Source organism: Adiantum capillus-veneris, chromosome 19 (genome assembly GCF_014529385.1).
Source record: "Adiantum capillus-veneris isolate H3 chromosome 19, ASM1452938v2, whole genome shotgun sequence".
Lineage (NCBI taxonomy): Eukaryota > Viridiplantae > Streptophyta > Polypodiopsida > Polypodiales > Pteridaceae > Adiantum > Adiantum capillus-veneris.
Window position 1 is genome coordinate 146,582,548 of NC_140949.1, and position 23,083 is coordinate 146,605,630.

At 43.9% G+C, this 23,083-nt stretch overlaps 1 protein-coding gene across 1 annotated transcript in view; it reads left to right on the top strand.

Annotated features, from left to right (window-relative positions):
* Window positions 1-17,756, top strand: part of LOC147435032 (putative methyltransferase PMT11) — a 38,089-nt gene extending 20,333 nt beyond the window's left edge. Inside the window, exons 2-9 of the mRNA XM_086491388.1 lie at window positions 14,246-14,395; window positions 14,470-14,740; window positions 15,721-15,831; window positions 16,275-16,434; window positions 16,513-16,770; window positions 16,932-17,054; window positions 17,150-17,227; window positions 17,351-17,756. Of these exons, the coding sequence (XP_086347514.1) occupies window positions 14,246-14,395; window positions 14,470-14,740; window positions 15,721-15,831; window positions 16,275-16,434; window positions 16,513-16,770; window positions 16,932-17,054; window positions 17,150-17,227; window positions 17,351-17,558 (1,359 nt within the window). The 3' untranslated portion in view covers window positions 17,559-17,756. The remainder of the gene's footprint in view (window positions 1-14,245; window positions 14,396-14,469; window positions 14,741-15,720; window positions 15,832-16,274; window positions 16,435-16,512; window positions 16,771-16,931; window positions 17,055-17,149; window positions 17,228-17,350) is intronic.
* The last annotated feature ends 5,327 nt before the right edge of the window (window positions 17,757-23,083 follow it).

Below are 23,083 nucleotides of genomic sequence, written 5' to 3' on the forward strand. Positions count from 1 at the left end.
ACAAAGCTTCGGAAAGGGCAAGAAAAAGGCAAAGAAGGCTAAATCTCGCCCAGAGCCTGACAGTTCTACTGAGGACTCGTCTACAGACAACTCAGATTCTGATGATGGAAACTTCTATGCGAACAAGAAGAATTTTTACAAAGCCAACCAGTATGACTTTCTCGAAGATAAAAGCAAGAAAGTCCGAGAGTTTAGGGAAGGTGGCCACTCGATCAAGTTTGATACTTTTTCAGGATACTCAGATGCTTCGAAGGCTTTGTCGTTTATACAGCAATTTGACATTGCTTTCGCGGGAGGACGTTATTCAGAGCACTCCAAGATTCAAAGAGCTACCTCTTACCTTAAGGGGAATGCTCGCACTTGGTGGTCCACGCTTCTTTTAAACAAGACTACGCCAGTTAAATGGCTGAAATTCAAAAAGCTTTTTATTTCTTCTTGGTTGACGCAAGAATATGAACGAGATATACGAGCTGCTTGGAACCATCTTCGGATGACCAAGAAAGATACAATCAATGCTTATTGTGAAAGATTATGGAGCTCTTTTCTACCCGCCTCTTCATTCAAGAAGATCACGTTCAGAGAACAGATTGAGCGGTTCACCTTGGGTCTACCTACAGAGATCCAAGATCACTGCTTGGAGCAGAAGTCAGCTTCTATTCAGGAGTTGATGAGTCATGCAAAGCGGGGCTTTGCCATTCACTCTGGCAGTCTGACTCACCCCACAGATGAGAACATGACACCGCGAGCCGAACAGACTTCTGGGAATGAAAGTAGAAAGAAAAAGAGCAACCCAGAGAAAAAGGATGCACGACCCAAGCTTACTCCTCAGGAGCGAGCTCGATTCATCAAAGAGGGGAAGTGCTTTGGATGCGGGGAACAGGGATACATCTACGCGAAGTGCCCTAAAAAGGCACAGAAAGAACAGAATGATAAGGATGACGACAGGCGTGAGAGTTCGAGAGTAGCTTAGGAACGTGGACGAAAAGGAAAGATGAAAACAGGACTGGTTCCAGATTGTGTGGGTACCGATCCCGACACCATGGATGAGAGTACAGAACTTTCCCGAGCTTGGGGCAAAGCGAAAGATCAAGAGGCCCTGATTTTCTTTGATGGAGGAGCCAAGGCAAACTTCATTTCACTGGAATTGGCGGCACGGCTCAAGATTACTCCCGATCGGATGGGACCACTTGTAGAGGCAGTTCTAGCGGCACCCGACAAGGACGTAGCCATTACACGTGTCATTGGCAAACTTCGGTTGCATTGTCAGGGGTATTTGGGGCATGAGGACTTCTTCGTAATGCCTTTGGAGGATTGTGATGTTCTCTTAGGGATTCCTTGGTACCACAAGAACAACGCCGTGGTCGATTATCGGGCGAGAAAACCGACTTTGACTACAAAAAAGGGCAGAACAATTGTACTTGATATTAAACTGAAGGGCGAGTCTGTCCCTATTGTATCGGCTTCGGCCATTTCAAAATTAATGAAATCCAGTCTGTTTGTTTACTCGATCTTTATGAAAGAATTGAGCGATAAGCATAGGACAAATATGTCTAAACTTGATAAAGAACGCCAAGATTTTCTCCACTCTCACGTCGATTGCTTCTCAGAGGGCCTACCAGGAGAGTTACCACCTGCTTGTCCTGAAGATCATACCATTGATCTGATACTTGGAAGCACACCACCGAACCGGCCACCTTACCGTGTGAGCCAAGCACAGAATGAAGAGATTATGAACCAAGTGAAAGACCTCTTGGAAAAGGGTCTTGTCGAGCCTAGTACTTCACCGTATTGCTCTCCAGTGTTGTTGGTTTTGAAGAAAGACGGATCTTGGAGGATGTGCATCGACAATAGAGCTCTCAACAAAATCACCATCAAGAACAGATTTCTGATTCCTAGGCTCGATGATATACTCGACAGGTTACAGGGATCCTCGTGCTTTAGCAGGATTGACTTGAAGAGTGGATATCATCAGATCCGAATCGCGCCGGGAGACGTCTACAAGACGGCCTTTTGGACTACTTTTGGGTTATTTGAGTTTTTGGTGATGCCTTTTGGCTTAACCAATGCTCTTGCGACATTTAACCAAATGATGGACATGATTTTTCGAGAGTATAGACTATTTGTTGGCACTTTCTTTGACGACATCATTGTTTTCTCCAAGAATGAGGCAGAACACAGAGATCATCTGCTTCAAGTCTTTCAAGCATTACGAGATCACAAGTTAGTGATTAATGCAAAGAAAAGTGAATTTTTTCTACAAGAGATACACTTTTTGGGACACATTGTCTCAGCAATTGGAGTGCAAATGGACCCGACCAAGATAGAGACTATCTGTGATTGGCCCGATTTGAAGAATGTCCATGAAGTTAGAAGCTTCTTGGGACTGTGTTCATACTACAGGCGGTTCATACGAAAGTTTGCTGAGGTTGCTTCCCCTTTGCATATCTTGACACAGAAAGGATTCCCTTTCTCGTGGGGATCCACAGAGGTGACTGCCTTTCGGACCTTGAAAGAAGAAATTGACTACGGGACCAGTTCTGACTTTGTCGGACTTGCAGAAGTCATTTGAAGTATACTGTGATGCTTGTGGTCGTAGTCTGGGTGCTTTCTTGATGCAAGAAGGCCATGTCATTTCTTACGAGAGCCGATTGTTCTCTAGGCCGGAGATGACAACACAGATATATGAGAAAGAGCTTTTGGCGGTTATCCATGCTCTTACTCAGTGGCGGCATTACCTACTCGGAGCGGATTTTATTGTCTTTACAGACCATCAGAGTTTGCGCTGCTTCTTGTCACAGAAGCAGCTTTCGGAAAAGCAAATGCGGTGGGCGAACATCTTGTCACAGTTTCACTTCGAGATTGTCCACGTGTAGGGACAGAAGAATGTGGTGGCAGATGCTTTGTCTCGGAAGTCGTTGGTTCTGGCTATTTCCGCGATACATCATAGGAGCTTCGAGGATATGGTCGATCAGTATGCCACAGATACAGATTTTGCAGATATTTTCACACGGATACGAGATGGGGAGATAGTAGCTGGATACTCCCTTCGGGAAGGCTACTTGATAAAAAAGACTATGTTGTGCGTTACACAGCCGTTGAGGGAAAAGGTTATGACTGAATGCCATTGTCCACCTTTTATAGGTCACCGTGGCATTGCTACCACCATGAAGGGGGTAGAGAACTACTTCTTTTGGCCGAGACTCAAAAAGGATGTGGAAGAGTTTGTGCGCAGTTGCTTAGTATGCCAGAGGTCAAGTTTGACAGGCATAAGGCACAGGGATTGTTACAGCCTTTACACATACCCACCTGCCCTTGGGAAAGTATTGCGATGGATTTCATTTTTGATCTCCCGAGAACACAGAGTGGTCACGATGGTATCTGGACTGTTATTGACAGATTTAGCAAACATGCTCATTTCATTCCAGTGAAGAAAACAGTCAAGCCGGATCACTTAGCAAGATTGTTTGTGGCCCAGATCTTCAGATTACATGGCATGCTTGAGACGATTGTCTGGCAGAGACCCCAAATTTAAGAGTTTGTTTTGGAAGGCAATTTGGGAGAACATTGGCACGCGGTTGCAGTTCTCGTCATCGTTCCACCTGCAGACTGATGGGCAATTTGAGATTGCAAATTCAGTGGTTTTAGATTTATTGAAGTCTTATATCTCAGATTAGAAGACTCAATGGGAAAGATTCTTACCTTTGGTGGAATTTGCCTACAATAACATGATACACTCTTCGACGGGGAAGGCGCCATTTGAGATTGTTGAAGGTGCTGCGAAGGTTCCACCCTTCCTGAGCACGAAAGATAATATCTTTGAAGTGGATGAATATACGCAAGATTTGGATACGGCTTTTGCCAAGGTTCGCCAGACTTTGCAAAAGTCTCAAGAATGACAGAAAAAGGCAGCGGATCGTCATCGTCGCGACCTGAAATTGAAGGAGGATGATTGGGTGCTCTTATGTTTTGAGAAGGCACGCCTACGAAAGAAAAAGGGAAAGGAGAGGCTTTTTCCAAAGCTTAGTATGTGATACTACGGACCTTTCCAGATCACTGAAAAGATAAATGATGTCTCCTTCCGATTGAAAGTGCCAGATACTTGGAGGATTCACAATGCATTCCATGTGAGTCTCTTGAAACCTTTTAAAGGTGATGTGCCTAATGATGGGGAGCTTGATGAGCAACCCGAAGTGGAAGAAAACGAGGAGATCCTTGTTCATGAACAGATTTTGGCACATAAAGATACGAAGACTAAAGGTAAAGTCCGAAGGCGGTTCTTGGTTAAGTTCAAGAATTATCTTGCACTAGATGCGAAGTGGATGGAGGAGGAGGACCTAGCAGATACTCCTCAGATTGTGAAACTTTACCTCGATGCTTTTGGTACTCCAAATGGAACCCAGAATTTAGCTTGGCCGGAGATCTGGTGCAGTGGGATGCACAAGAGGGGAGTCACTCCGCTCCTTTGTCAACAGATACCTTGATGTAGATACTAGAGTCACTGATGTCTCTTTGAGCTTCAGGGATACTGAGAGCTGACAGTATTTTGCTGTATGATTTTATGAAATGGAATTCCTGATAATGATACTGATTTGTTTCTTCACTTCTTTTGAGTGCAGGAACTGATAGATGAAATGACTGCAGCATTTTGGTCTGATTGATCTCGAATAGACATGGTTGCAATAGGGGTTAGTCAATCGGACATCTATGAGGTCCCGATTGCTCCTAGATGCGATTGCTAGCTACATTGCCGATAAATCATGATTTAAGATCTGAATGAATGTTGAATGTCATGTGATGTCGTGTGAGGGACTGTCGATTTGGTACATGTGCTAGATGTGTGTTCCTAGTACGAAGGTACTAACAGTCAGTGTCTGCTAAGACGGTTTATGGCTTTTGTCGGTTTTGCAGGCGTAATCGCGGTCGATTACAATGCTTTCAAGAGGGGGGTATGTCACAAAGTGATGACGTGGCTACGGACAACAGAAACCCTAAAATTCCTGCAAACCCTAAAATCTGCCAAAAACCCTAATTTTCAGCAAACCCTAATTTTTGGAAACCCTAAGCCTAATTTTCTGGCTGAAACCCTAAAGTGCTGAACTGCCACGTGGCCAGGGCGTACGGATTTCCGGAAATCGCGGTGGGTTTTGCGGGCTGAAAATCTCAACTTTTGGCGACACAAGTTGAGAGAGATAGAGAGAGAATATTTGCTTTATTTTATTAAAGCCCAAGAGAGCTTGAGAGAGAGGGATTTTGCTTTTGATTTGAAAGCTTTTGGGGCTCTGCTTTTTGGCATCCCTTGTAACTTTAAATAAGTGGTTTTGGGCATTCACTTCTCAGAGCGTCTGGACGCAGAATCTGAGAGTGAACCCCGAGCCGCTCTCTTGTACTTTGAATTGATTAATACAAAAAGAAATACCGAAAGGGGCGCTAGTCTTTGGGGCCAATATCTCTAGGTACGGAACTCCGCCAGGCCAATGCAAATCTATTGTGATCTGTGAATTGTTTTGAAGTGGTTATTTGGTGCTGTTGCGATTGATTCTTGACTTGGAGTGTCCAAGTCTGTTATAGTGGAAGTGAGTTCCAGTAGGGGAATTGGTTTCGCACAAAGTTTTGGGGCTGTTATGTTGCCGAAATTTGGCCAAAACAGGTGGTATCTAGCTCGATACAGATAAAGGATTCCCAGGACTCTTCTTTGTAATTTACCCTCCTAAAGAATAAAGAAATACCGAAAGGGGCGCCAATTTTGGGGCCTACAAGTTGTCGGCGTTTGCTTGGAGCATTCTAGCTTTCGAGCCGTGTGTGTACTTAAGTATTAATTCCCGTAGGTTCCTTTTGCAAAGTACTCTCTCTCTCTGTGTGCGCCTGAAGTAAAGTAAAGAATTTCGGGTGAAAGCCAAAGCCTACCGTCCCACGAGCCGGTTTCACTTCCCCTCTCTCCCGCCTTTTGAACGCACGACGGGCCCTTGCCACCAGTAGCAAAGAGACTCCATAGAGCGTGAGTGTGAGCAAGCACGCTTGGAGGCCAAAGAAAGAACGGTTTGGCACTCTGTCTCTATATAGGTTTATCTACATTGCATGCACAATCTTTAAAGAAGACTAGAATTTTTTCAGTCACTTTACATGGAATGGGTATGTTCATGTTTTTGTGTTGGAAGTGGTTTCAAGAATTTTCCTCCTCGGAGATCTTGAAAAAGGTAGATGCATGACAATGGACAAAGATGAAGCATTGAAGGAGCGACATATGGCTTTGTGTCGCTTTCAGCGCGGCCCAAAGAAGCAAGCATTGCAGACCTTTATGAAGTTCAAGTATCGCATGACCCACGCAGCAGAGTGGGCCGGCGAAGAGTCCTTCACAGGATTCCAGACGCTCTTGGCGATCTCCCTCGACGCCATACAGCTCGGTACCAGTACCTCACTTTGAAAAGGAGGGGATGTCACGTGCACATCTAACCCTATGTGTACGTGGACAAGCTACTTCATGACAAGGGTTTAGTTCAGTTCAGTCAGTCTAGAATAAGAAGTGATCTTGCACTTTTGTGAGTTTGTTCGCAAACCGTGCATGTCCAGACACTTAGAGTAGATGCATATCCTTTGGTTGCACACAACATGACCATCAGATTTCCATCAGATTTCCATTAGAACCCATCAGGAGCATTTTTACAGTGCGTAGACCTATTTTCCCTATTTTTGACATTTTTCACTTAATATTTTTAAGTGACTTTTGTTGGGAACTAGGTAGGGCAAATTCAGTAGCCAAGTTTATAAGCAAACCTAGCGCTAGCACTTTCAGGCAAAAGAGGCAGCAGGAACTTCGGTTCAACAGGCACCTTCTTAGCAGGGACCCCCCCCCCCCCCCCCCATTAGCAAAGCTAGCGTTTTTGCATCAGCAAAGAGCTAGTGTTTTTGCATTGAAGATCAGCCCTGGCGTTTGCATAGCAGATCAGCCCTAGCGTTAGCAGATTCCACAGCAACACAACAGATCAGCCCTAGCATTAGCAGATTTCTCCAGCAATACAGAACTAGCCCTAGAGTTTTTGGTTTGCAGATCAGCCTCGGCGTTTTGCAGTTCCATTGCGACAAGATCCATAGTAGCACCATCGTTTTCAGTTTTCAGCACTCAAACATTGCAGTAGAAGTCCCAAACCTTGCAGATCTCACCATCCCGCAGCAGATCCTCGCCGCACAGTCAAATCCAGCGTAGTTTACAGGTTCAGCCCGGAAAAGGCAGATTTCAGCATCTGCGTTTGCAGGCGTCGTCGTTGCATCGTCGTCATCGCCGTCGTCACCGACATAGAGTCAGAATTCAACAGATAAAGATTTACAGATTTCAGCCATTAGCGTTTTCAGATTTCAGTCCATCTCGTTGTCGTCCTGATCGTCGTCGACATCGTCGGCAAGTCCAAAGCATTGTAGAGATATGTGCGATTAATAGTAGACCGCTCTCGCCATAGAGAGTGGGGCCTTTGGAGGAGGGTTTGATAACATTCTGGTGTCGTATTCTTCTCTCTCTATCTCTCAGTCTCAGCACCTTCATTCACATTGTTTATCCACTTTGTGTAAGGTGCAACGGAATGAATGTTTGCGCTTTGCTCAAGATGAGTGCTCCGAACTGTGCTCAAGGTTCCTTTTAGTTCTTATGGAAGGGAAAGCCTTCCATTCTAATGAGAAAATGCTATGATTACAAACAAAGTGAATGGACACTGTGCGTGCAAGGGAATGAGACTGAGAGATAGAGAGAGAAGAGAGATACGACACCAGAGACGTTGTAAAACCCTCCTTTGAAGGCCCCACTCTCGTTGGCGAGAGTGGTCTACTTATGATTGCACAAAGTGGTACAATGCCGATGCAATGTACTGATGCAACTTGGGACTATGCCGGTGACGACGACGGGGATGACGACGACGACTAAAGGGCTGAAATCTGCGGTCTTCTATCTGCTGTCCATAAAAACGCTATGGCTGAAAATCTGGGACTGTTTCAGTTAGCTGAAAAACGCTGTTTTGGCTGCGTTTTTGAAGGCTGAAAATGACGATATCTTGCATGCATCTAGGGCTGAATCTGCTACTGTTTTGAATGCTGAAAACGCTGCTGCAAATGCTTCATTTAAGGCTGAAAATGAAAACGCTGGTAGACCTGGTAGCGTTAGTAAAAACGCTAGCTGGATGGGACTGTGGCGATGATAGCAGGGCTGAAATGCCAGGCTAGGGGGACTGTAGGCGATGCCAAAACTGAAAACGCCAGGCTAGGGGGACTGTAGGCGATGCCAAAACTGAAAACGCGAGGCTAGGGGTTGACGGCGAGGCTACAAAAACGTTAGGCTGAAATCTCGGCGATGAGGGTTGACCAAAACGCCAAGTGCTTGTGGGTGCTGATGGGTTCTTGCTGAGAAGGTGCCTGTTGAGCATGTGCTCCTGCTGCCTCTTCTGCCATTGAGTGCTAACTTGGATTTGCTTATATACAAACTTAGCAAAATTGCCCTAGTTGCTTTTGTTGGAAAGTCACTTATATTAATAAGTGAAAAATGTCAAAAATAGGGAAAATAGGTTGAATGCACTGGAAAAATCCCCTAACTGATTCTAATGGATTCTGACGGGAATACTGATGATCATGCTGTGTGCAACCAGAGGATATGCATCTACACTAATGTGACTGGGCATGCACGGTCTACGAATAGACTCACAAAAGTGCCAGATCTCTTCTAATCTAGACTGACTGGATTGTTGATCATGCTGTAGCTTGTCCACAGACACATAGGGTTGGATGTGTCACGTGACATCCCCTCCTTTTCAAAGTGAGGTACTGGTACCGAACTGTATGGCGTCGAGGGAGATCGCCAATAGCATCCGGAATCTTGGAAGGGACTCTTCGCTGGCCCACTCTGATGTGTGGGTCGTGCAGTACTTGAACTTCATAAAGGTCTGCAATGCTTGCTTCTTTGGGCCGCGCCGAAAGCGACACAAAGTCTTTTGTGGCTCCTTCGATGCTTTAACTTCGTCGTTAGTCATGCTTCTTTCTTCGTCAAGAATCTCCATGGCTGAAAATTCGCGAAACCATTTCCAACACAAAACCATGAACATACCCATTCCATGTAAAGTGAGTGGAAAAAATCTTGTCTTCGCTAAAGACTGTGTATGCAATGTAGATAAACATAGAGACGGAGTGACAACCGGTTCATCAAACACATGCAAACAATGAGATCGAATCTTTCTCTTATGATCTAGAGCAATCAACTGTGGCAAAACACAATGGAAATGCCCACGCTTGGTGCTCATACTTTCATGTGCTCGTTCGGAAACTGTGTCATGCCAAGGAAGAGACATGGATTGTGACTTCCTTACATACATACCTTTCAACTTTTCATGAAAAATCCGCATACATTCGTGCTCATCCATGAGAGAAACGTACTCAACATACGATATGTCATGCCTAGGAAAAGGGATCACATAAAGATGTTGACTAGAATACCGGAAACGATCACGAATGAAACATTCGAACAATGCGTGCGTATCGATCATGCATAATACTTCCTGTGAAGGCTCTTTGGACCTAGGCTCGAGAGCCAAGATCGGTTCTTCGTGATTGATCGAATTTGCAACGAGGTTAGCTTCGCTAGAAAAAGCATCGACTAACACATCATCCTTGTGAACAATCACATCTTCTTCATGCAACTCATCATGCATGTCCTTATCATCCAAATCATCATGCTTGTGAGAAATCACATCTTGATGATGCAAATCATCATGCTTATCATTATCATTCAAATCCGGTGTGTCATGGTTTGGAGAAAAAGAGACTGAGAGAGTCTCCTTGTCATGAATCGGTTCAATCTTGTCCTGCATATTAGCAATGAGAGATGGAGAATGAATAATGTTCTCTCCATGAATGACAATGGGAGAATCACTCTTGGCATTGAGAGTGAAAGTGTTAGCCTCCCAATCAATGACAGGGTTATTATCACGAAACCATCGAATGCCCAAAATCATATCACATCCTGAGAGAGGAGAAACAATAAATTTTCTAGTGAAGGCAGCTTTTTGAATTGCAAACAACACATCAAGGCACTCCTCCGTGATGAGAGCGTCCATACCGGGAAGAAAGCCAGAGACCTCGATAGGAGATCTCTGACCAACTTCGAGGCGGGCTCTCTCTCAACAAGAGAGGGACTGATCACATCATGCATACTACCTGGGTCAAACAATATGACAAAACAATGCCCCGACGTACGACCATAACATTTAATGAGAGAATCATCAATGGGAGGGTCATGAGAAACTTGGAGCACACTTGTGTTATCATTAATTGCATTGACAGAGGAAGTGGATTGTGTGGATTCTTTAGATTCATTCGATTCAAGCTTAGGACATGTTCTTTTTATGTGACCCTTAATGTGACAATGAAAACAACGACCTTTCTTAGAATAAGTGCTTTGCTCTTCCGACGTGATGTATCCTCCTACAATTCCTTGTGCTACCTTTTCATCTGGAGTAAGCTTAGGTTTAGCAATTGTGTTAGCCTTACCCTTAGATTCATTGGAAGAATTCTTTTCTGAGAGACTGTTGGAAGATTGGTTAGAAGAGTTACCGTTCTTACCGTTCTGAGGGTTCTGAGAAGTCTGCGAGGTACTTGTGGAAGTCTTGTTCTCCTTAGGTTGTCCCTTGTTGTGTCTCATCTCCTGTGCGAGAGCAGTCGCTACCGCCTTGTTGAGATCGATTGGATCGAAGACTTCTACATCAAACTTGATATAGTCGTCTAATCCAAAAAGGAATGCCTCTTTGCGTTCATCATCCGATTTGCGTAATTGGGTACCTAGCTGCAAAACACGATTAGAAAAAGACATAACCGGCATACCATTTTGCTTGAGAGCGCGCCAATCGTCCTTCAATCGTGCGACGTACTGAGGTGGCATAAACCTCGCCTTGAGTTTGTCTTGGAAATGAGCCCAATTGAAGGAAAGGGCCGTGAATTCGTCGGCTTCCTCTAGGTGCGCGGCTAGCTGTGCCTCTTGCCATGCATGGTAGCAATTGATGGCATCACCCGCAAGGTACATAGCTGTCGTCAAAACTTTGCTATTTATTGTCTTCTTAGTTGTCGCAAAATAAGCATTAAATTGATGCAACCAAGAATGAATAACCATAGCATCCATCTTACCATCATACTTACTGATAGTCAACTTCTGTGTGACTGGGTTGTTGGAATCCGCATCGTGGCTTGCGCCACCTGAGGAACTCCCACGATCTTTGGGTGGTTCGGATTTCGAGGCAAGCACTTGTCGAATCAATTCTTGAGTGCGTAGTTCTCGTTGAGTCTCATGCTCGATCTCCAAGGCCACTCTTTGAGCTGCACGCTCGGCCTCAAAGACCGCGCTTCGTGCTGCCACTTCCGCCTTTCTTTGTTGTTTTCTTTCTTTGCGTTCGTCGCGCTCGCGTTCTAAAGCAAGGCGATTTGGCTTCTTGTTGTGCGGCAAGTCTTGCGTTTCTTTCGTCGCGCTCACGGTCCTTAGCTTCTTATTGTTTTGCTTTGCTTGCGAGTTATGCCAACGCAACTCGATTCGATTCTTGTTGTTGTGTCATCATGTCCAACATCGACTTGACCATCGCCTCCATAGACGTGGGTCCAACTTGTGGCATAGATGGCGAAGGGGGAGGGTTGGAAAAGTCTTCTGGTGGGGAGAATCCTTCATCGCCTCTCTCATGCTCATCACCTGTATCCGAAGTATCCATTCGCTTCGGGTGACGACAATGCACTATGATCTTTGGTTCTTAAGTTGACGAGGAATTTGGGTTCTTGAGGTTCTGGAGGTTCTTGAGGTTCTTGAGGTTTTCTTTTGCTTGCAAATCGCTTGTGAGAAGGATCTTCTCTTCACCCGAGTTCTACTCTTTTCCGCGGGTGCACCCCTTCGCGGCCTTGCGCTCACACCAAGGTTGCTTTTTCCCACCTCACGTCGATTGGCCGGCCACCAAGTGCACGGTCCGCTCTCAATGAGTGAAAAGAGACACAAGGGGAGGCTGGACAAGCCCTTCTTTCTTGGGATTCCTGTCACTCTTCAAAAAACACGATTAAGAATCGACATGCCCAAGCGAAATTGGGTTCGTGCGACCTCAACAAGCAAAAAAAAATTGTGATTCTTGTGGTTCTTTCCTTGAGTGATACAGAACACTGCCAAAGCTCTGATACCAATGTTAGGTGCAGCGGAATGAATGTTTGTGCTTTGCTTAAGATGAGTGCTCCGAACTGTGCTCAAGGTTCCTTTTAGTTCTTATGGAAGGGAGAGCCTTCCGTTCTTAATGAGAAAATGCTATGATCACAAACAAAGTGAATGGACACTGTGCGTGCAAGGGAATGAGACTGAGAGATAGAGAGAGAAGAGAGATACGACACCAGAGACGTTGTAAAACCCTCTCCGAAGGCCCCACTCTCGTCGGCGAGAGTGGTCTACTTATGATTGCACAAAGTGGTACAATGCCGATGCAATGGACTGATGCAACTTGGGACTATGCCGGTGACGACGACGACTTAAGGGCTGAAATCTGCGGTGCTGTCCATAAAAACGCTATGGCTGAAAATGTGGGACTGTTTCGGTTGGCTGAAAAATTCTGTTTTGGCTGCGTTTTTGAAGGCTGAAAATGACGATATCTTGCATGCATCTAGGGCTGAATCTGCTACTGTTTTGAATGCTGAAAACGCTGCTGCAAATGCTTCATTTAAGGCTGAAAATGAAAACGCTGGCAGATCTGGTAGCGTTAGTAAAAACGCTAGCTGGCTGGGACTGTGGCGATGATAGCAGGGCTGAAACGCAAGGCTAGGGGGACTGTAGGCGATGCCAAAACTGAAAACGCCAGGCTAGGGGTTGATGGCGAGGCTACAAAAACGCTAGGCTGAAATCTCGGCTATGAGGGTTGACCAAAATGCCAGGTGCTTGTGGGTGCTGATGGGTTTTTGTTGAGAAGGTGCCTGTTGAGCATGTGCTCCTGCTGCCTCTTCTGCCATCGAGTGCTAACTTGGGTTTGCTTATATACAAACTTAGCAAAATTGCCCTACCTACTTTTGTTGGAAAGTCACTTAAATTAATAAGTGTTAAATGTCAAAAATAGGGAAAATGCACTGGAAAAATCCCCTAACTGATTTTAATGGATTCTGACGGGAATACTGATGATCATGCTGTGTGCAACCAGAGGATATGCATCTACACTAAGTGACTGGGCATGCACGGTCTACGAATAGACTCACAAAAGTGCCAGATCACTTCTAATCTACACTGACTGGACTGACTGAACCCTTATCGGACACATAGGGTTGGATGTGTCACGTGACACTTTGTTTGTGATTACTTGCACTCTCATTAAAGGAACGGAAGGCTCTCCCTTCCGTAAGTAAAAGGAACCTTGAGCACAGTTCGGAGCACTCATCTTGAGCAAAGTTCCACATTAACTTCTGCTGCACCTAACAATTTGGTTCCATGTGCCACATGTTTATTTTCCGAGTCATCTACCTTGGGTGATCTAGTTGCACAGGTTGAGAGTCCAGACAGTTGGAAGGCAGTTTCCGGGACTACCTCCTATATCTTTTGGATTGATAGTCTATTTGGTGGCTTTCTCTAGCACCTTGCTCTTCTCTTGTAGAGTTTGGGAGCAGAATCTTTTGATCTTGCCATACGTCAGTATTCATGTGTATTTTTCTGTTGGATGCATCTTCCTGATTCTTCATTGCATCTTCCGCTGTCTATTCTGACGGTAACCGAGTAAGGTTTGTAGTAGCCTCTCATCCTCCTCAGCTAATCCTGTTACACTCATGTCAGGCATGTATAGATATCTCCCCCTCAACAGTGGCGTGAAAAGTTGTTGCTCATCCTGTTGGAGTCTATTGTCACCTCCACTTTGTTTCTCACCTCATTCACCTTGCCATATAGTCCCTCCAACTTCGTTGATGGGGCAGGTGTTAGTGCCATTGCAAAGCGCCTCAGCCGAAGTGGTGGTTCACGTGAATCTACCCCATGTATCCTGCATACATACACACGTGCATGCATACGTGCGCACGTGCACGTGCGCGCACACACACACACACGCACACACACAGTCACACTTATCCATGGACCACTGCTGTATGGAGACTATTCATCTTGGTATTACCAACTTGTCAAATCCATTTTCTTTGTTTCCTTTTCATAGATTTGCCAGTAATTGGACTATAATTTTACATTACCAATATTATTGTGCCCACAATCTGCCTTCAAATTAGCTTTTTTCAGGTTTGGTATGGCAATGTTCCTCACATGCGGTTGGTCGAAGACAAGGGTGGACAGAACTGGATAGCAATCAAGAAAAATAAGTTTATATTCCCCGGAGGTGGGACTCAGTTTGCACATGGAGCTGACCAATATCTTGATGAAATGGAGAGGGTATGAATATAATATGTAAAGCTCTTTAAAGAGATTGCATGTTTTTGTTAAAAAACATTGTCATTATCTTGCAGATGGTACCAGATATTGCCTTCGGTCGCCGTACTCGTGTTGCATTGGATATAGGGTGTGGAGTAGCCAGCTGGGGAGCTTATCTTATGTCTCGAAACGTTATACCACTATCCATCGCTCCAAAAGATGTTCATGAGAATCAAATTCAATTTGCACTTGAGCGTGGCGTCCCTGCTATGGTAGCTGTGCTAGCAACACGTCGTCTCTTGTATCCAAGCCAGGCCTTTGACATCATACATTGTTCAAGATGTCGAATTGAATGGACTCGTGATGGTACATTGCATGTCAGGTTCCTCATCAAATGGTGGATGCATTGTTTTGCCTGGTGAATATTGTTGGATGTGTCTTTAATGGTTCACATTCCAGATGCCTTATCCTCATTTTCTATGTTCTACTCACATTTGCTCTGCCCCTTGGTTGTGGGTTGGCCATGCACACATACTAGGGATGGTCTGCACATGTCATGTCATTCTATGCATTATGGAGCTGATGGTTATATTGTCTTGTCAATGAGTACCATGAGTCTTTTACTGGCACTTTTCCTTTATAGTTGAATCTGGGCTTTTTTTGGACTCATCTAGGTCTCTGTAATATGGTGCACAGGTGTGGTTTGCACAGGGGAATTATTGGACTTTGATAAAGGGAAAGCCTGTATCTCTGGGGTTGCTTCTGGAGGTTTAAGCTTATATTTTGGAAAAAAACCATAATCATTCTATGCTCTAACTTGCAGCTGCCAAAAAGCAAGTGGATAAAAAGTGCGGGGGAGAGAATTGGATTTGGACCTTGCCCTTAGAAGCTTAGTTGTATTGAGTTATTCACAACTTGAGCTATATGTTGCCAAGGGGAAGGCTTCATGCTTCTTTTGTGCTTTTCCAGCTTGTTTGTAGGATGATGTAGCGGTGAATAGCCCATTAGTTTACTTCTTAAAGACTTTAAGAGAGGGGTAGAATATTTGCATGACTTTCAAACCTTGGGACTCGATATGGGCTTGAGAGAGAGCAGAAGTGTGATTTTACAGGGACCTGTTTTGTCGTTATTGAAGAGATTGTTGTTTCTGCAGTATTTTTGTATGGTGTACGAAAGCCCATGTCATACCGTAAACAATCTGTATTATGTAATGTATCTACTGTCTGCGTGTGCTACCGTGCCGTTTTGCATTGGATGTACAGAGCAATAGCTATACATAACTTTGTAATGCTGTTGTAAGCTGGAGAAATTTACTAACAATAATGGACCCCCTGTTGACCTTGCAGGGGGAGTTCTCCTGGCTGAAGTTGACCGTATACTAAGAAGTGGGGGTTACTTTGCCTGGGCTGCACAGCCGGTGTACAAGCATGAAGGGAATCTTCCAGAGGAGTGGCAAGGTAAAGCTCTTTAGGAATCTCTTTGTCTCTCTTTGTATGAGGTAAAGAGGAAGCAACAATGCGAATCAGCCAAATACTTAATTCTTCCCATTATGGTGTTCACCTGCCTTTTGGGGACCTTATTTACAATTTGTTTGAGAGCTTAAAGTTAGAAGGTTGAATGATTACTTATCAATCATGAACTTTCCTTATGTATAGGATGCTTTAGAACACCAAGTTGGAAGGTTGTGAACGATCATTTACCAGAACTAAATTAAAATATCATGTGTGTGGTAAATAACTCGTCAAATTTCTGATATGGTGTTCTTTTATGGTATAAGATTGAAAACAAAAACACTGCCCCACTGGTATTCAAACATTCTCTTCTTTCCTAACATCTCTGCTTATGAATGGGTATTGATCGGTCATTGCAAGATCTCATTCCGTTTCCTTCTGTTGTATAGCAATGCTCAATCTCACGGATCGTCTGTGCTGGACTTTGGTGGCAAAGGAGCATTATATAGCCATATGGCAGAAACCTTCTGACAATACCTGCTATAAAGACCGGCCACCAGGGTCAGAGCCACCAATTTGCGATGCAAGTGATGATCCAAATGATGTTTGGTAAGGTTGTAGCTTTTCAAGCTGTACACATACTGTAATTTACACCTGGGGAGCTCCGTTGAATGAAACTGTTTGCAGGTATGTCCCCATGTCGGGATGCATTGCACCTCCTCTTCTAGATAAGGACCAGGGTAATATTTCTGAATGGCCTGCTCGATTGCACATTCCACCTAAACGATTATCGATCGTGAGGACAGATGCTAAGGAAGCCAAGCCAGAGGCTTTTATAGCAGAAGAGCGCTACATGAAGGAGATTGTGAGGAGTTATCAACGTGGGCTGGGTTTAAAATTACCGGACATCCGAAATGTAATGGACATGAATGCTGGCTATGGAGGGTAAGCTTTTGCCTTTTCCTTTCGGATGAAATACAAAATATGGAAATCAAGGCAGTGATGTCTCATGAGTCCCATTGCAAGTCATAGTTGCATGAGCTCTTCATGGAGCAATGTGACGCATCACAGTAACCTAGATTAGGTTCCGTGCTTTGTACTTGCAGATTTGCAGCAGCTGTTGTGGATTCAGAAGCTAATTGGTGGGTACTGAATGTGGTACCAATAAATGCACCAAACACTCTGCCTGTTATATATGACCGAGGACTCATAGGTGTAGCTCATGATTGGTCAGTATGAGAACCAGTTATTTTTATGGTGTGGCTCGTTGCAAAACCATCAAGGTCTGGCTACTAATAGTACATCTCAACAAAATGCTCTGCAGGTGTGAGTCATTAGATACTTATCCTCGTACATATGATCTTCTCCATGCATCAGGCTTGTTTTCTCTTGAAAACCGCAGGTATGGAACTTCTTTGACCGCTAGATCCCAAGGCTTGTGGGCAAGCTTAGTTGCACTCTTTTCTTTTCTTTTTCCCCTTGCACAGGAGATCACACCCACCCACACTCTTTTTTCTTCTTTCAGCTGCGACGCAACCCGTATCGTGTTGGAGATGGACCGTATCTTACGTCCCGGTGGATCTGCTCTGATTCGTGATGCCATTGACGTAATACAAGAGATAGAAGCCATTGCTAGCGCAGTGCAGTGGAAGACCCACATCTTACAGACTGATAGTGGTCCTTATGGAAAGGATCGATTGCTTTCTTGCAAAAAAATTCTATGGCGTGCATAAATGTCGGTGTCAGACAATTTGGTCAGAGAGCTAGGAAGAAGTTAGCTGGAAGACATCAGGGCTGAGCATAGACACCCCTTTTGTGTCCTCCCATGGCAAAGATCACTTCTCCTGTGAAGAGCCCGTGTCATCTTTGTACTAAAAGTTTGTCAATGTATACTAAAGGTTGTAAACATCCATTCTTTGTTTCAAGAAGAATACCTCCCCCCCCCCCCCCCCCCCCCCCCCCCCCCCCCCCCCCCCCCCCCCTCTCTCTCAAAGAACACACAGGAAAACTCTCTTGCCTAGGCGAAAGCTGAAAATTTTCAATTACAAAAGCAAATTCCATAGTCTCTTTTGTAATTTCCGAGAACATTGTGTTTGATAGACCTGTAATGTGCTCTTGGTGCCATCACTGGTCCCAACAACATGGGAGGCTTACTGTTTTCGTTAAATCCCCCAAATAGAATGGATATCAATAACACGTGGGCACCCCTAAGACCATTTGTTTATTGTTGGTGATGGTGGTATGTACCAGAAGCTGCCCTTATTAGATGCTCGTATGCCTTCATTATAGAACTCTGTGTTTGATCCGCTCCTTAAGGAATTTTTTGGAAGGAAACAAGGGCTTTTCTCATATTGTGCTCGCGGGCCTTCTAAGCAACGCCTTCACAGCTTGCTTTCGGTAGTGCCGTTTGTCCTTGGGCCGCCTTGTTTTCATTGACCAATAATGGCTACATATGTGAAGCCGGATATTTAATTGCTTACTTTAATGACATTTTTCAAAAACAGTGGAGGGTATGTGAGGACGTTCTTGAGAAAAAGAAGAGACTTGATGGTCTCTCTTTACCTTTCGTGATTTCAGCAGAGGAGGCAACCTGTCTTCTCATGTGCCGCCCTATTGTTTACATGTAGACGTAGCAGTGTCCACGTCTCTCTCTCTCTCTCTCTCTCTTTCACACACTTTTTTTTGTAAATCTGCATGTGGGAAAACTCAAACCAAGGAAAACCCATTATAAATAAGAGGTACAAAAGAGGAAGCAACATGGTGCTTTGAAAGCTAGAAACAATCAAAGTAAATCTTATAAGCTTAAAGAGAGATGTCTCTCGCATCATGACAAAGTGAAGTGCTTGAATAAGCAAAAACTTGAAGTAGGGGAAAGGGTCTATTTTCATGGCATGGAACATCTAGGAGTTATGGTGGTGCCATATGGTCCACATAACCCAAAATCTAACTCAACTAAAGAAGACCTCAAACAAAGAGTGACTATTGGAGCACTCCAAAAATCCAGAATTGTATATGGAAGATTCCATAGTGAAAATGAAGGTGCAACATAGAGGACACTTGCTTGATGAAAGCCGTGGAGCAGCGGGAATTCCAAAGCAACACAATTTTGTTTGCTCGAACACAATGAGTGGAGGCAATATGCCATACATGAAGCAAAGTTCCAATAGTTAGAGAACCCACCATACATCTCCATAAGAAAATGCATTCTTTGAGAGGGAGAAGATTTTTCCAAATGCGAAATAATGTTCTTTGCCACTACCATTGAGACTTGGAGAGTGACCACAACTGATTTCCATGAGACACAAATCGATGCATCAAAATGTAGCAAAGCATAAATTGAGCCAACCGATATGTTGGCCAACCTAGTATGGGAGAGATTTCCAATCTGAAACCCGACAATCCGTAAGCAATGGACACACTGGGGAAAGACTAGCAGGCAATTGTCTAATTTGTTGCAACATGGCAATAATGAGGTCTTAGCTCATATCGAAGAGCGACAGCGGGAAAGGTGTAATGGAAATGGCCTATGAACTTTGAGAATAGTGGAATTAAGAGAATTAGAGTGAGCATTTTTTTTGTGAGACTACTTTGAGAACATAGAGGGTGAACTTAGTTAGCATTAGCAAAATAACCATAATGTTTAATTAACTTGGCATGAACAATACTTTGCAAGAGAGAGTTAGAGAATATGACAACAGTTGAGGACCAGATTTATATGGAGCTGGTCCCCTTTCCATAGGCTTTTGTATTATAGATTCTCCCATCAAACGATTGAATGTGGATGTACATTAGTCAAGCAAAAAGGCATGACCAAATCTTCATAAATACCAAATGTTGTACGAAACGCGGTCTTTAGGATATCTTCATTCACTATCCTTATTTGATGATAGCTACTTTTAAGATCAATCCTATTGAAGTACGTCGAACCTTGTAGGTTATCAAACAGATCTTCTACCCGTGGTACGGGAAATCTGTTTTTGATAGTGATATGGTTTAGCGCTCGATAGTCCATATGCATGTGGTATGTACTATCTTTCCTTTGCACTAGAAGAAGTGGAGAACAAAAGGGAGAGGAGCTAGGCCTCACCATCCCATTGTCTACCAATTCTTGTACTTGCCTTGTGATCTCCTCTTGTTGAGCTTGGGAAACTCGATAAGGAGGCTTGTTAGGCAGTGACCTTCCAAGTAGGAGCTCAATTCGATAGTCATCATCTCCTCATTTTGGAGGTAAGTCCAAAGGGATATCATCGATAAAAACATCTTGGAATCCATTTAGAAAATTAGACAAATCTATGATTTCTAGCACTTTGCTTTCTTAAAACATTAGCATCATTTAGAGACTCTTTGACAAAAATCATGTACGCAGAAACTGAGCTTTTCATTGACTTGTCAAAAGCAGGTGAATTTACAAGTGGTATAGTACGTCTAGACTCACTAGCATCTATATGCATGCTCTTTTTCCTATAGGTGAAGTAGATTCTCCTTTCAAGAAAGTTCATGTTGGCAGCCATGTGGTTGACTCATGGTGCCCTTAAGATAACATCCTCATGTTGGAGAGGAGAGATGAAAAAGTCTTCTTTGTCGACGTAGCTTTGGACATGAAGCCTCAACTTCCCAATCAAGGGAGTAACGGAGGCTTGATGTCCCTTGAAAGCTCCATCGCGGCAGTTACAATATCTCCCATCTCGAAAGCTTGAATGCCCAACTTAGTGGCCAACTCCGTTGATATGAAGTTGTGAGTAGAGCCAGGGTCAAAAAAAATGAAGGAATCATGCTCCCTTACCTTTCCCCAAGCATAGGAGAGAGGTAATCCTTTGCAAGGAGCATCCTCTTTTGGAGCTTCATTTGTGGAAGCTCTAGGAGTCTCATTGCGAGCATTTCTCTTAGGACAAGAACCGTAGCCATGTCCTTGCTCCCCACACTTAAAACATTTTGTGGTCCTTACAAAAACCTTCAAGCTCTTCCAGAGAGAGTTTATTTTTACCTTTGTAAACTCCCATTTTCTTGGATCGATTGTTGTTGTTGTTGTTGTTGAAATTGCCTTGGGAAGAATTTTGGCGCGCGAAGCAATCATAGTGTGGTGGATTACTTCGGATAGAACCAGGCCGTTGGGAGTTAATGTACTTGGTCATCTCTTTAGGTAATCCCACACAGAATTGTTTCTTTTGCTCGACGAAGTCTATCTTTTGAAAGACAGTAGCCCTGAGATGTAAATCCCAAAACTTGTCCACATATTTGTGGATAGACTTGTGGGAGAGCAGCTTCAGGCTCTGCCATTCGATAAGCACTTTGTCCTTTGCATAGCTTGGCAAGGAATTCATGATGGAAACTCCTAGAGTTTTTCATGTCTTTGGGACTTCACCGTTTCCATGAAGGCTAGCTCACCATTGACGAACAGATTTCTGGAAGTGCACAGCTACATGACGTAGCTTAGAGGACTCCGTAAAGCCCTCGTCTCCAAAGGCCGCATCAAATTGTTGGATGAAGGCCAATACTTTGTCGGTGGCACCTTAGGTAAGAAAAGAGATACTCTTTCCTCCCTCTTTGAATTTCTTGAGCTTTGGGACCTTAGCCATGCACGGTAGGATTTGCGATGGCCTCTCCTCTTGTATTCTCAAGGAGAATAGCTATTGCTTTCGTCAGAAGAAGAGGAGGTGAAGAAGAAGGAGAAGAGGGTTACCTCTTTCTTGCCTTTTTCTTCCTTTGTTTTATCTCTTCCCTTTTGCAATGACGAGGAGGACTACGGGTTGACCGTTTCCTCTTGGGAGGAGTTAACGACTGTCGTCTTCGTGGAGCCATATCTTCAGAGGAACTTAGGGATTCGCTTCTTTCTCGTTCTTTGAATTCCTCCTCTCTTATGAGAGAGAGTCTTCTTTTGGGAGTCTCATCAAGAGGCTTCCTAAGCGCTCTCTCCTCTTGAAGAGGAATGGAAATCCCATAAGCAGTTGAGTAACTTTGGCTTGCAAAGCAGGGTTGCCCATAGCTTGATGCAACCTAGTAACAAGATAATTAGCAAACATGGGGGCATCATCATTAGCACCTTCATATGCAAAATCAAAGTTATGAATGTTCATTCTACTCTCTTGGTTATTGTCAACCATGCTAATTAAACTTATGTATAGAATTACTTTGTGCTTTGGTACCCTTAAAAACCTTAATCGCTACTCTTCTTTACCTTTGAAAATTAGTTCTTAAGCAACCACACCCATGGTTTAGACACTGTTGGTTGCAAAGACTAGTGGAGAGGGTCTAACATTCCTCGGTTGATTATGGTTCCTGTTGATCTTGCTCGTAGCTCAACAATGGTTAAGCCAAAGGCAAGCCTGGAGAGGCTCCATTATTAAGACTATAGTTCCCAACAGTGTACCTCGAACTTCTCAACCAAGATAATAGATCCCCATCCCACTTACCCTATTGCAATGAACATGTTCAACCTTTCATAAACAACTTAAGGACCTCTCTTCTTAAGCAAAAAAAGAGAAACCAATAGCTCTGACACCAATGTAATGGAAATGGCCTATGAACTTTGAGGATAGCGAAATTAAGAGAATTAGAGTGAGCATTTTTTTTGTGAGACTACTTTGAGAACATAGAAGGTGAACTTAATACATAGAGGGTGAACTTAATTAGCGGTAGCAACATAACTGTAATACTTAAAGTAGTCTCACAAAAAAAAATGCTCACTCTAATCCTCTTAATTCCGCTATTCTCAAAGTTCATAGGCCGTTTCCATTACAAAAGGAGATAACCTATCCTGATTCATCCACCACTTGATCTACCTGGCACACACCTTAATGTGAAAGAAAGCATGCTTGTTGAGGAGAGTGTTGAACCAAAGTGAGAGAGAACACTTTACTCCAGTAAATGCTCTCCAATCGGAGAGTGTTATCCTGAGAGGACTGGTGACCATGCCAAGACAAATAGCTTTCCAATCAGCAACAAGGGACGAAGTAAAGGGACATCCTGGAATGTTTCCTTCAAGCTGCCCAAAGATGACATCCCAGTACGAGGGGTGTCAATGACCAAAGGAAGGCGTGACAATACCACTCCATAAATGTGAAACCATAAGTGTCTAGGGTTGTTTCTATTCCACCAAAACTAGCAGAAGCATGCCTTTCCTGGTGAGAACATGTCAATGTAAATCCAAAATATTAAGCCCTCCTAATCGCTCAGGGGTGCATAACTTATCCATGGATAAATTTGCAACCCTTTCTTATGGGTGGATGTGCACCAGAAGTGCTCCATTATGTCAGACATA